The sequence below is a fragment of the Cutaneotrichosporon cavernicola genome (assembly GCF_030864355.1).
Source record: "Cutaneotrichosporon cavernicola HIS019 DNA, chromosome: 6".
In the NCBI taxonomy this organism is placed as follows: Eukaryota; Fungi; Basidiomycota; class Tremellomycetes; order Trichosporonales; family Trichosporonaceae; genus Cutaneotrichosporon; species Cutaneotrichosporon cavernicola.
In genome coordinates, this window is record NC_083398.1 from 1,337,944 (window position 1) to 1,350,763 (window position 12,820).

Below are 12,820 nucleotides of genomic sequence, written 5' to 3' on the forward strand. Positions count from 1 at the left end.
TCTCCCCATGACCCCAGACGCCGCCGCAAACACCACCCCAGGCACCGGCCCAGCCCTCGCCGCAGGCGGCGCGGACGCGTCCTCGCGCGTCCTCCACCGCTCCCTGGCCCACGGCATGCCCATGGCGACCCACGCCAAAGGAAACTACCTCTACATGTCCGACGGCAGCCGAATTCTCGACGCGTCCGGTGGTGCCGCCGTTGTCTCTGTCGGACACGGTGTTCCCGAAATCGTAGACGCGGTATCGAAACAGGTCGGCACGCTGCCCTACGTTTCCTCGGCCGTATTTGGCATCGAGCCGGCCGAAGACCTGGCCAACAAGATGTGTGAAGAAGCAGGCATGGCGCGTGTCATTTTCCTCTCTGGAGGCAGTGAGGCGGTGGAATCGGCCATCAAGTTGTGCAGGCAATACCATGTCGAGAATGGGGAGCCGGAACGGACGAAATTTATCGCGCGCGAGATATCGTACCATGGCAATACGATGGGTGCGCTCGCTTTGGGACGGCATAATCGGAGGAGAAAACTGTATCTTCCGATGATGCCGGATGTGTTCCATGCCGTGTCGGCGTGTAATGCTTGGCGATTCAAGCAACACGCCGAGTCGGATGACGAGTATGTTGCGCGACTCGCAGCTGAACTCGATGACAAAATTACCCAACTCGGGCCAGCAACCGTAGCGGCATTCTTCGCGGAACCGGTCGTCGGCGCGGCCTCGGGATGCGTGCCTTTTGTTCCGGGATACTTGAAGGCCATGAAGAGGGTGTGTGAGCGTCACGGCGTTCTGTTCTGCCTGGACGAAATCATGTGCGGCGCCGGCCGGACGGGGATGATGCATGCGTGGATGCACGATGGACCGGAAGCGCGACCCGACGTGCAGACCCTCGGCAAAGGCCTTTGTGGTGGGTATGCCCCCCTCAGCGCTGTCCTCGTTGGGGACAAGGTCGTCGACGTGCTCCGCCGCGGCACGGGGGCTTTTGTTAATGGATACACGTTCCAGAGTTCTGGCACTGGTACGGCGGCGGGCCTCGCTGTGTACAATTACATCAAGGAGCATAAACTGTAAGTTGGCGATTTAATACGCTGACATTAGGGTAGAACAGTGCGCGGCTCGGGGAGAGCTGCTCGCCAAACTGCTGCGCGAAAAAGTCGGCCCACTCAAACATGTCGGGGACGTGCGTGGGATGGGGCTGTTCTGGGGCATCGAACTCGTGGCGGACAAAACCACAAAAACGCCTTTCAAGTACGAGGACAATGTCAATGGCCGTCTGGCCGACGCCATCCTCGCCCGCGGCGTTGCGGTCTACCACGGCGCCGGGAGTGTGAGTTATTGTAATGCAACAAAACTGACGCAAGGCGGACGGATGGGACGGCGACCACATCATGCTCTGCCCGCCATACACGATCACCGAGGACGAGGTGGCGCACGTCGTCGCCGTCGTGGCGGATGCGATCAACGCGATTCTATAGATCATGTAGAGCTATTTCGAGCCACAACTAAACCTAAGCCCAAGCCTAAATGCCAACGACGCGCTCGATCCGCGCTGTCTCGCGGAAGAACTCGTGTTCCTTATCCCAACGTCCTGCGTCCGGCCGACCTGTCGTCAGCTCAGCTTGATCTATCCAACACGCACGCTCAGTCAACTCGACCTCGACCCAATCGACCATCTCGGCCCAGCGCACCGGCGCGCTATTATGTCTCACGGCATGATGAATGCGTTCGCGGCGCCACGCCGCCGTGTCCGCCACCCTATTGTCTTGGTATGAGTTTGAGTGGTGCGAGTGGGAGCGGTCCAAGTGAAAGTCAAAGTCCGAACTACGGCCAAGCGACGCCGACCTTGTGCCCAACCCACGCGATCCACGCGTATAGCTATCGACGGAAGCGCGGTAGTTATCCCAGCTCTCCCTCGCGTCCGAACTCGCCCTCTGTTCTTGACTCTGTTCTTGACTCTCTTCACACCTCTGTTCTTGACTCCGCCTGACCTGGTACGGCGGGACATACCTCTCGGGGTGACGATGACCGACGCCAACACCATCGACCTCTTCCTCGTCCCCGAGCTCCCAGTCGTCGCCCTCGACCCACGAACGCAGGCGCATGCCGGGCTCGCGTTTCTTCAGCCGCTTGAGCCGTAGGCCGAGGAGAGCGGCGATTGCGCGTGCGCGCGCAACAAACCGCCGCGCGGGGTGCTCGGAATTGGGAGAGAGCTGCGTCCGGGGCGAGTGGGGCCGACTCATCAAGAGGTTGGGAGATGGTGGGATGGGATGACGAGGCAAGTCAAGAGCGTTGGGGCGAGACGCGCATCGATCGCATGCGATGTTGCGCTTGGGCGGGCAATGAGCTCATTTACCCAGTGGCACGGCCACCAGATGTCTGTGCGCCTCTCATCCATCCAAGCGCCACTGAGAGTATACATTTGCATACGTAAACTAATCCAGCTGGAGATTGTACCACTGACGGTGGCGGTGCCGTCCGATTCGAGTGAGAAGCCTACTGCTGTCCCTTGCCTCAGTATAACTATGCTTGGCTGCGAGGCTGACCTATCGCCTCCCAAGAAACAGCCCAAGCCCACGCCTGACGACACCGGAAGGGTGCCAAGTGGGTCCCCGTTCGCTTCAGCCTGCTCGATCCTCCGCTGACACCAGGAAGGACAAGAACGGCGAGGTAGTCTTCCATAGACGTCTACAACAAGCGGACAAAGGCCAAGGTAGTCTTCCATAGTTCCATAGACGTCTGACAAGGCCAAGCCCGGCACAAGTGCGATCTCAAGTATTGGGCACTGCATACCCTCAGATCTGCATACTCACGCATCACGTCAGGAGCCTCGGGCCGGCGGCACGACGACTTGCCCCGCAATGAATACCGAGAGAGCATAAACTCGTGCAGAAAGCCACAAGATCAGGCAGTACATGGCCACGTGCTTATCGGGCCTGTGCGGGGTGCGGGGCATTGCGGCGGATTCCATACCCGATTGTCCGACCGCCCACCTGCGCTCGACTCCACTCGTCATCTCGTCACTCGACTCACATATCATCACAACTTGCCGACTTGCACGCACGGATCGCAATCGCAATCACCACCCTATCTCAGCGACACACATCGCAATCACCATCGCGACACATCATAACCTCGACGTTCAACAGTCTCTGAGCGACACACATCATAACCTCGACGTTCAACAGTCCCGTCGACACGCCCGTCGGCTCACGTCCCCACTCCCCCTCTCTTCCGCCGTACGGCTTCGCGCGCCCCGCCTCGTGGGTACCAGACGAAGACGACGACATGGCCTCGGCACTGAAACTCTCTCCGTCGCTCAAGGCGCTGATCAAGCTGCCGACTGCGCGTGGCGCGCCGACGCCGTCGCCCGGCCGATCGGTACTGAAGGGCGTCTTCGACCGCGTCAAGGCGCGCGGCGAGGCCGGGGGAATCGGCCGCGACACATGGTTATCCATGAACACATCCGCTTTATTCGCCATCAACTCTCCCGACGCCCTGTGCGCATTATACGACTACTCGGTCGGTTCAGAGGTCAATGACCGCGTTCAGGCCGCGGCAGTTATGCGCGAGTCGGGACTGAAGAGTATTTCGTTCACGGGCATTCCCAAGGTCATCAATAACCTGAATGCCCTCCGCGATTATCTGGGAGAGGACGTCAAGGCTGGGCTTAGTACGCTGCCACTGCGCCAACCACGGGATATCGCCGCTCTGTATGAGCGCGGCATGGGGTTGTGGGATGGGATCTACGAGCCGCACTCGAAGAAGCTGGTGGATAAGTTGGGCGATTCACACCCCGACCTTCCGGTACATATCCTCAACTCGCATTATGGCCCTTTGCTTTCGGATCCCGAGGGGCCGGTTCCGGACGGCGCATTCCTCCTCGGTCGAGTGCTTACGTCGGTCATTGCGATTGCGGGGTTGCGCGCGCAGACGGGCGTCGGACCACAGGTTACAAGCCACGTGTTTGGCCTCAAGAAGGCCTTGTTGGAGGGCGGAGGCGGAGACGGAAAGGTCCTCCAGGGCCAGGAGTGGCTGACGTCCGACGAGGGCGTGACTTGGGTCATTGAGAGTGTGGATGAGATTGGCGCCGTCATGCGCGGCGACAAGTAGTAGTGCGGGCTGTAGAACCCATGTATCGTCTCTCTTACTGCTCAACTGTTCATACCATTGACTTTGATCATACAACCCCAACCCCAACTCCAACTCCACCTCTCTCCTACAACTAAAACAGAGACCTTGGCTGCCAGAACGAAGCGCGTCGTTCCCCCCAAACCGTCGAGTCCGAGTTCTCGGCTCCCTTGGCATTGAGCACAATTTCGAAATCAACAAGGAGCCGCTCCAGTTCCCCAACGACATGCTCCTCGGAATCAACAATATCTTGGCCAGAGTGACCCACTAGTCACAAGTTAGCGCGGGCTCCCTCCAGTCCCGCCACCGGCTCACAGTAGACGATCCGCTCGTCCCACTCGGCCACCTCCTTCCAATCGCCCTTGTGGTTGTCGAGGCCAAACGTCTCCTTCTTCTCGCGCACGAAACGACGCGCACACTCGACCGCGACCGGGTCGGAATCCCGCGCCGCATCAGCCAGCAGGAGGGTAGCGCAGAAAATGTCTCCATGGCGCCACAGGATATCGCGACCATAGGCGAGAAGCTCGTCTTCCGATTTGGCGAATTCGGCACGCAAGCGTCCCCATGCACCCAGCACGACCTCACGATCCGAGGCCGACGCCGGCAGCGAGTCCTTGAGCCACGCGTCGACCGCACGGACCATCGCACCCCCGGCGCGTCCCTTGATCGCGCGGACTAGGTGCGAGGAGAGGACGTTGGTCGTGCCCTCCCAGATTGGGTTGACGTTCGAGTCGCGAACCGCGCGGGCAAGGTTCAGTTCAGGGTTCTCGACATTCTCCATGTATCCTACGCCACCGAGACTCTCCATGCACTCCTGGAGACCCCAGACGACGTGCTTGGCCGTATACGCCTTGGCGACAGGAGTGATGATGTGCAGGAGAAGCTGGGCTTCCTCGGCGCTCGCGGGGGTGAGTGGTCCGCCACCATGCCCGGCGTCCACCGATCCCAGGAGAGCCGCGGTGAGGTGGGAGAGAAGCACGTCGGCCCGGTATTGGAGGGTAATGGCCGCCAGGGTCTTGTTGAACAGGGGGATCTTTGAGAGCGTCGTGTCCTGTCCTTGCTTGGGGAATCGGCGGACGCGAGCAAAGGCCTTGACGACGGCAAGGCCGCGGCCGACACCAGCGACCGATCCCACAATGTTGTAGTATCGGGTGACGTTGAGAATGGTCGAGATGACGGGCACGCCGCGCCCCTCCTCGCCAACAAGCCAGGCGCGCATACCCTGCAGCTCGAGCTCGGCCGTCGGGAGCGCCTTTGTACCGAGTTTGTTCTTGAGGCGCTGAATGCGGATTCCGTTCATCTCGGGCTGGCCGGCCACGAGTTTACGTGTTGGTGCGAAGAAGCAGGACAGGCCGCGCTGGGTCTGCGCGAGAAGCATGACGCATCCGCAGTCGGTCGCCGATGAGAACCACTTGAATCCGCTCACGCTCCATGGTCCGAGTGGGAGACCGTCGACGTCCGTCTCGCCCTCAGCAGACGACGCCCTCTCAGCAACAGTCTGCGTGCCCTGGACGTCTGAGCCTCCCGCGCGTTCCGTCATCCACTGTCCCGAGGTCCATGTAACCTTTGGGTCGGTGGAGAGCATGCGTTCCAGCGCGCGCTTGAACACCTGCGTCCTTGCTGTGCGGAGAGACGACGAATCGTATGCCGGCGAAACGTATCCGCTAGCCAGGTCGCGGCGGAGAATACTAATCGCGCCATCTTGCATCGCGCTGGGACAAGTCACGACTGCGCTGGATCCGCTCCAAAGGTGCAAGCGGGGGAGTTGGACCAGGCGCGCGTTGGCGCCATAGCTCTTATCGTTACCTGTGGCGACGATTTGACCCTCGGAAATGCCAATGTCCTGTAACGCCTGCCACCCAGCCGAAGTGACGAGCGAGTCGCCGACCGGCTGGCCGAATGCACTGAATCCGGCCCCGGAGAGGTGAGGGAGGTCACGCTCGGCATTGACTACATGGGCCCACACTTGGCGGGAGAGGACGCGGTCGCCCCATGCCTTGAGGCCTGGGGCTAGGTTGGCGGTGAGCGCGGGTGGGAGGAAGAGGTCGGAGGCGCGGCGGAGACTGGCATCTTCGTCGTATTGATTGTGAACGATTGGGTGTTCCTGGAAGAAGCCGGTTGTAGATGTTGCTGCGACGAGACGGTTGGACATTGTGTGATGGGTAGTTGTGAGATGCAAGTGTTGGAGGGTGGTTATTACATTCCGTGGGGGGTGGGGGGTGACGGGGGAATGACGGGCTAATCAAACCGATGTTATAGCAATTACCTTTCGGCTATGACCGTTTATTTCGAACTTTGATCCAGAAATTCGATTTAAGTCAAAGTGGAGGTCAACCCAACCCCCGGTGACACCCGAGTGGAGAGCGGCTCGCAGAATCCGACGAATGCCGTCAGCCACATCATACGACTTTGGAATCTGTCGAACAGGCAGAGACGAGGCTCACGAGACGGACGGCTGACGTGAGATGGTCATGTCGGAGATGGGCGACGGCGGAGACGACAACCGGCGAGCACAGGTGAATGTAGATTGTCAACGTCACGTGCCGCTATCGTTGTCGACGCGAATGCCGTCTTCCGATCCGAAGGACAGAGGTCGGCGATGCCCGAACTCGATGAATGCCCCAGCTCTGTTCATCCTTCGTAGACTATCACTCGCCCTCCACAGAACCCAACATCGAGACACCGCGATCATTACTACTGATACATATCTACCCCGACTCACCCCGCGCGACAGGGCGCCTGGCCCTGGTGACGAGTAGAGTGCGTGTTTAGGCGTGTCCATTTCCGTGCGCCCCCCGCCCCCAGCCCCCAGCGTGACTCGCCATCCTCGCCTCAATTATCCAGCCTGCCTCCACCCCATCTAACCGTTCTTCCCTGTTCCCGCACGAGATCTCACCACGATCCCACGATCCGCCTTATCTCTCACTACCTCGCCAGCGTCGCCAGAAACCTCACCGAATACCGACACCAAGGTGGAGGGTAGAGGGTAGGATTGCGGGGTCGGGGTCTGGAACGCGTGGGATGCATCGTCGGCTGCGGAATGCACGTTGCGACTTTACTTGCTTTACTGCAAGTATTGGTTGTACTAGTACCTATTAGAGTGTATAACACACGTTGCGCTCCAGCTAGCCAGCGTACACCGGTTGGCCCATCGGCCAGGCCACCGACGCTAGGACTATGAAATGGCCATGGCCGACAGGCCGATCACGTGAGGAGTGCAAGCACGAATTGTGCCATGCAGAGCTGGTCGTAACTGGTAACTCGTAACTGGTAACTGGGAAGCGGTAACTGGTAACTGGGCCCCACTGGGGATAGGGCCCGTCGGCCAACTAAGGTTGAGCGCCGGCGGTAGATTGTGCATCTCTCTCCGGTGAGCTGTGAGGCGGTGAGCTGTGAGGCGTGTGGAATGGCCGGAATCTTCTGCTGGAGAGGGGGAGCGCTCGACCTGCTGTGGGGTGATCAAACGTGCATGTTGCAGGATTACTCCCCACAGGCCCGTCCCCGGACACTGTCAAGTCCCCCGCATCCGCCGCACTGACCCCGACCTCATCCCAGTGGACAATGCAATGACAATTTCACCGAGCAACTGAAACCAGCCCCAGGCCCCAGCCCCAGCGGCCAGAGGCCCTGCACCTCGACGCCATGACCAGGGCTGCCGACTTGATCATCAGCGGTATTCGGGGTGGGGTCGGAATCTACTATCAGTAGCTGATGTGAGCATGTAGACTGTATCTCGCGCATGAATGCCTAGCTCGCTTTTCGAGTCTGATTGCGGGCGATTGCGGTTGGCTGGATATTTCCATCTCAAAGTTTGTGGTGCGGTGATGGAATGCTTTGGGCCATGACGTGCCCAGCCCTGCCAACATCGCGTAACCCTGCACCACCTCTTCCGAGTTGCCCTCCGTTCTCGTATCGCAGAATTCCCACCTCCCACGCCTTGTCGGCGTCGTCACGCCCGCTCTGACTCCCTCCCCCTCCCCCTCTCCTTCTTCACATTCAGGGCGATCGGTATCCACAGAAAAATGGCCCCCTCTTGACAAACTGACACCCCGAGCTTTAAAGGCGGTGGTTTGGACAAACTCATTTGTCCGAACACCTCCAAAACGCGCTACCTCTTTTCGTGGGTCCCCTCAACCGACCGCACGGTGCTCTTGAACCCCGACACGTCGCCAGCTGGTATATACACAGGTCACTACCATTGCTAGTATCGCCCCATCTTCTTCTGTTTTTCCACTCTTTTCCAAATGCTCGCCCGGTTCACCTCTGTTCGCGCCGCGACCCGCGCCCTGCCCCGCGCCTCGGCTGCGCGTGTGGTTGTCGCCCGCGCCAACCTCCAGTCGCAGCGCTCGTACGCCGTCGCCGCGACCTCGGCTGGCTTCTCGGCCCTCGACTCGATCCCTGCAAAGTGCGACAACGTCGGTGACGTCCCCTACATCAAGGACCACACCGAGGGCGGCAAGCTGTACCCCAACGCTGCCGAGGCCGTCAAGGACATTGAGAGCGGCTCGATGATCCTCTCTGCTGGTTTCGGTCTCTGCGGTACTGCCGAGACTATCATCACGGCTCTCCACGAGCGCCCCGAGCTCAAGGACCTCACTGTCGTGTCCAACAACGCTGGCAACGTTGGCCAGGGTGGTCTTTGTGAGTTGCTAAATGACTAAATCCCAAGAACAGTAGCTAACTCACAGACCCCCTCATTGCTTCCAAGCAGATCTCCAAGATGATCCTCTCTTACGTTGGCACCAACAAGACCCTCTCGGACGCATACATCAACGGCGAGGTCGCCCTCGAGCTCTCGCCCCAGGGCACCATTGCCGAGCGTCTCCGCTCGGCTGCCGCTGGCATGCCCGGCTTCTACACCCGTACCGGTGCCGGCACGGCTGTCGAGACTGGTGGCATCCCCATCCAGTGGTCGCGCCCCGACGCCAACGGCAAGCAGACCGTCGCTGTCCCCGGTAACAAGAAGGAGGCCCGCGAGTTTGACGGCAAGCGCTACATCTTTGAGCCTGCGCTCAAGGGTGACGTTGCCATCTTCCGCGCTTGGAAGGTTGACAAGGCCGGTAACTGTGTGTTCCGCTACACGACGCGTGCGTTCGCTACCCTTGTTGCCAAGGCTGCTCGCATCGCCATTGTCGAGGCTGAGAACATTGTCGAGGTTGGCGACCTCCACCCCATGGAGATTGACCTTCCCGGCATCTACGTCAACCGTATCGTTCCTTCGACCGTTGAGAAGAAGATTGAGCTCGTCACTCTCCACACTGAGGAGGGTGCCGAGGTTGACCCCGACGCCGCTCCCATGAACCCCAACCAGGAGGCTCGTATCCGCATCGCCAAGCGTGCATCCAAGGAGCTCAAGGACGGCTTCTACTGCAACCTCGGTGTCGGTATCCCCGTCCTCGCCGCCAACTACACCCCGCCCGGCGTCAACGTCTGGCTCCAGTCCGAGAACGGTATCCTCGGCATGGGCCGCTACCCTACCAAGGAGCAGCTTGACGCCGACGTCATCAATGCCGGCAAGGAGACTGTCACTCTGCGCCCCGGTGCCTCGGTCTTTGACTCTGCCGAGTCGTTCACCATGATCCGTGGTGGCCACGTCGACGTGTCCATCCTTGGCGCCATGGAGATTTCGCAGAACGGTGACCTTGCCAACTTTATGGTTCCCGGCCACCTTGTCAAGGGTATGGGTGGCGCCATGGACCTCGTGTCCAACCCCGAGTCGACAAAGGTCGTCTCCGTCACCATGCACACGGACAAGAAGGGCAACCCCAAGATTCTCGAGGAGTGCTCCCTCCCCGTCACTGGTGTTCGCGTCGTCTCGCGCATCATCACCGACCTTGCCGTCTTTGACGTCGACCTCGAGAAGGGCGGCCTCACCCTCGTCGAGGTTGCCGAGGGCCACACCGTCGACGAGATCAAGCAGAAGACTGGCGCTCCCTTCAAGGTCGCCGACAACCTCGGCTCCTTCTAATCATGTACAGCTAGGGGCGTGTAGAGCTTTGGGATCATCATTGCATTGTAGTACCATCGGATGAAGCGCATTATGGATATTGAATCATGGGTTGGTTGGGCGTAGGACGTGCTCGGGCTGCAAGTGAATCGCGCTGAGCTGAAGTGAATCGCAGCTGCACCAGGCGGCATGTACATGAGACGTCAAGACGCAAGACAGCAGGACTGGCGCAAAGGGCACCATCAGTCAGTCACCAAGGCTCGTGCACCGAAGAATGAGCATGTGCTCGCTCCCTGTTTGTTGATGTTCGCGACGCCCGACTACCACAGAACGACGCAACATCGCTTCAACCACATGACTGACTTTTTAATGCATAAAACCACCAGTCGACCCGACGAGCGAATCCACACCACGGGCGCCGGCAGAACTGTGGATCTTCATGGCGCCACTGAGGAAACATTCCAATATTCTCATAACCAGCGACGATGAACGCATCACCGTCAGCGTCAGTGAGCGTGCCTTTCCCCAACCTCCCCCATTCAACTCCCACGCCTCCCCACTTCTACAGTATCCTCCCTTTACCCACTCACCATGCCGACGTCCAAAGACCCTACGGACGCGCCTGCGCCCTCCATAGCACACCCCGTCGCGCCCACGGCCACGGCGCCCTCCATAGCACACCTCGTCGCGCCCCTCCTGACCCACCCCGAGTTCGAGCATGACCCGCAGCTTCCTGAAGCGCTTGGCCAGCGCCGTCGGCCCGATCCGGCCCAGCGCCTTCGTCGCACCATGGCGCCCATCTTGGACCTCGAGGCGAAGGGGCCGGTACTGGATCCCACCGTTTTCCGGCCCCTCAAGTTGGCGGGCAAGAGCCGGTTGTCACACAATACTGCGCGGTAAGTCAGAGAGAAACTGTCACACAATACTGCGCGGTTAGTCAGAGAGAAACTGTCACACAATACTGCGCGGTAAGTCAGAGAGAAAGAAAGGCTGATACTAGTTATCGCCTCGCCCTGCCCCGCGAGACGGACAGCCTAGGCCTCCCGGTAGGCCAGCACGTCTCGCTCGCGGCAACCATTGCGGGCCGTCGCGTGATTCGTTCGTATACCCCCACGAGCCTGGACTCGGAACTGGGATACTTTGACCTCGTGGTCAAGACCTACGACAATGGGCTGATGAGTACGTATCTAGACCACCTGGCTATTGGTGCCAGTGTCCTTGTGCGCGGCCCAAAGGGACAGTTCAACTACTCTCCTTGGATGGCCAAACATCTCCTCCTCGTCGCGGGAGGAAGCGGGATCACGCCCATGTACCGCATCATCAAGAGTGCCGCCCTCGATCCGGACGACACGACAAAGATGTGTCTCGTCTTCGCCAATATCTCGGAAGAGGATGTTTGTACGTTGAATGTCGGAGGGAGCTGACAGAAGTACTGAGGAACGAACTGGACCATCTTGCTCTCAAGTCTAATGGCCGACTTGAGATCCATGTACGCTAGAAATGGACACGCTGACATCAGTACGTACTCGAACACCCGCCGCCTGGATGGAAGGGGGCAGTGGGATACGTCACGCGCGAGATGCTCGAGGAACGGCTTCCGACAGGTGGGCCAGCGGGTGGCAAGGTCCTCCTCTGTGGACCGCCGGGTATGACCAAAGTCGTCAAGGGGGCACTCAAGGATATGGGCTATTATGTGCCCCGGCGGCCTAGTATGATTGAGGACGACATCTTTGTCTTCTAGCTGTGTTAATGGACTGTGATGCAGCGGGCTGGGGCTCTGGTTAGTGGAGCACACGAGGTTGGCAGATCACGAGATCACGACCGCCGCATCGTACACGAGCCATGCATGCTCTCTACACGCTGTCGAAACCTCACACGCTATACTACACAACCGTCTATGCGTCCATGGGCTGGACGAGCGTGATGTTGTCTCCCTTGAGGAGGATGCGGCCTGGGGTGAGCGACCTTGAACGAGACCTATGGCCCAAACCCTCCGCCTCCCTCCCCATCACTCCTACTCCCCGTCGTCCTCGTACTCATCTCTCGCCTGCTCTCCCTCGCCTGCTCTCCCTCGCCTGCTCTCCCTCGCCTTCCCCCCCCCCCCCTTGCCTTTCCCCCTCCCTTGCCTTTCCCCCTCCCCCTCGCCTTTCCCCCGCCTTTCCCCCTCCCCCTTGCCTTTCCCCCGCCTTTCCCCCTCCAACACCCACCTAATGACCGGCGCGGCTTGGCCTCCTTCCCAGGCTTGGCACCGCAGTCGTACACTTCCTCGGCCTCGTCGAGAACAACGTTCATAAACTCGTCAAAGCCAATGATGAACGCCTCGATCCGGAACTCGGTGTTGTCGAACAGCCACACCGAGACGCGCGTGCGCTGGGGTCAGCGGTGCGGGCGCAAGAATGCGGACGCAGTGTGGGTGAGCAGGCTGGCGAGTGCCAGAGTACAGCTACAACTGCTGCAAGCGGCTCGGGTTGACGAGTTGACGGTGGGCTGGCCAGCCTGCTCCACAAGCATAACCTACCTTTTGCAAGAAGCTGAAGAGGATGTTGATGGGCTGGACCATCACCTTGCGGCCCGACATGATGCGCGTTGTTTTGGGGGGTTAGCGTGGGGGGTGGGATGAGGAGTCGCTGTGCGTGGTATCGTCGGCTGTCGAGGTGGTTGTGGACTGGAGAGCTGGGCGTGAGTCTCGAGTTCAAGTTGAGTTCAAGTTGAGTTGTGTTGTTGGATTCGGCGGCGTGGGATAAAAGGAGGGA

At 59.8% G+C, this 12,820-nt stretch overlaps 7 protein-coding genes across 7 annotated transcripts; 4 read left to right on the forward strand and 3 right to left on the reverse strand.

Annotated features, from left to right (window-relative positions):
• Positions 1 to 7: 7 nt before the first annotated feature.
• CcaverHIS019_0605200 (uncharacterized protein) lies at positions 8 to 1,467 on the forward strand (the record flags this gene model as incomplete). The annotated part of the gene is made up of 3 exons (XM_060602986.1): positions 8 to 1,059; positions 1,091 to 1,319; positions 1,354 to 1,467. The coding sequence occupies 3 exons, from the start codon at positions 8 to 10 to the stop codon at positions 1,465 to 1,467; spliced, it is 1,395 nt and encodes a 464-aa protein (XP_060459326.1).
• A 45-nt stretch (positions 1,468 to 1,512) lies between these two features.
• On the reverse strand, positions 1,513 to 2,232 carry CcaverHIS019_0605210 (uncharacterized protein; the record flags this gene model as incomplete). The annotated part of the gene is made up of 3 exons (XM_060602987.1): positions 1,513 to 1,595; positions 1,632 to 1,687; positions 2,000 to 2,232. The coding sequence occupies 3 exons, from the start codon at positions 2,230 to 2,232 to the stop codon at positions 1,513 to 1,515; spliced, it is 372 nt and encodes a 123-aa protein (XP_060459327.1).
• A 1,045-nt stretch (positions 2,233 to 3,277) lies between these two features.
• Positions 3,278 to 4,102, forward strand: CcaverHIS019_0605220 (uncharacterized protein; the record flags this gene model as incomplete). Its single annotated transcript, XM_060602989.1, has 1 exon — positions 3,278 to 4,102. One exon carries the CDS (start codon positions 3,278 to 3,280, stop codon positions 4,100 to 4,102), a length of 825 nt encoding a protein of 274 aa, XP_060459328.1.
• A 112-nt stretch (positions 4,103 to 4,214) lies between these two features.
• CcaverHIS019_0605230 (uncharacterized protein) lies at positions 4,215 to 6,272 on the reverse strand (the record flags this gene model as incomplete). The annotated part of the gene is made up of 2 exons (XM_060602990.1): positions 4,215 to 4,387; positions 4,436 to 6,272. The coding sequence occupies 2 exons, from the start codon at positions 6,270 to 6,272 to the stop codon at positions 4,215 to 4,217; spliced, it is 2,010 nt and encodes a 669-aa protein (XP_060459329.1).
• Positions 6,273 to 8,364: 2,092 nt separating this feature from the next.
• Positions 8,365 to 10,088, forward strand: CcaverHIS019_0605240 (uncharacterized protein; the record flags this gene model as incomplete). Its single annotated transcript, XM_060602991.1, has 2 exons — positions 8,365 to 8,761; positions 8,809 to 10,088. The coding sequence occupies 2 exons, from the start codon at positions 8,365 to 8,367 to the stop codon at positions 10,086 to 10,088; spliced, it is 1,677 nt and encodes a 558-aa protein (XP_060459330.1).
• A 570-nt stretch (positions 10,089 to 10,658) lies between these two features.
• On the forward strand, positions 10,659 to 11,808 carry CBR1 (uncharacterized protein; the record flags this gene model as incomplete). Its single annotated transcript, XM_060602992.1, has 4 exons — positions 10,659 to 10,963; positions 11,068 to 11,465; positions 11,498 to 11,556; positions 11,587 to 11,808. 4 exons carry the CDS (start codon positions 10,659 to 10,661, stop codon positions 11,806 to 11,808), a joined length of 984 nt encoding a protein of 327 aa, XP_060459331.1.
• A 154-nt stretch (positions 11,809 to 11,962) lies between these two features.
• CcaverHIS019_0605260 (uncharacterized protein) lies at positions 11,963 to 12,645 on the reverse strand (the record flags this gene model as incomplete). Its single annotated transcript, XM_060602993.1, has 3 exons — positions 11,963 to 12,018; positions 12,275 to 12,437; positions 12,586 to 12,645. The coding sequence occupies 3 exons, from the start codon at positions 12,643 to 12,645 to the stop codon at positions 11,963 to 11,965; spliced, it is 279 nt and encodes a 92-aa protein (XP_060459332.1).
• Between the last annotated feature and the right edge of the window lie 175 nt (positions 12,646 to 12,820).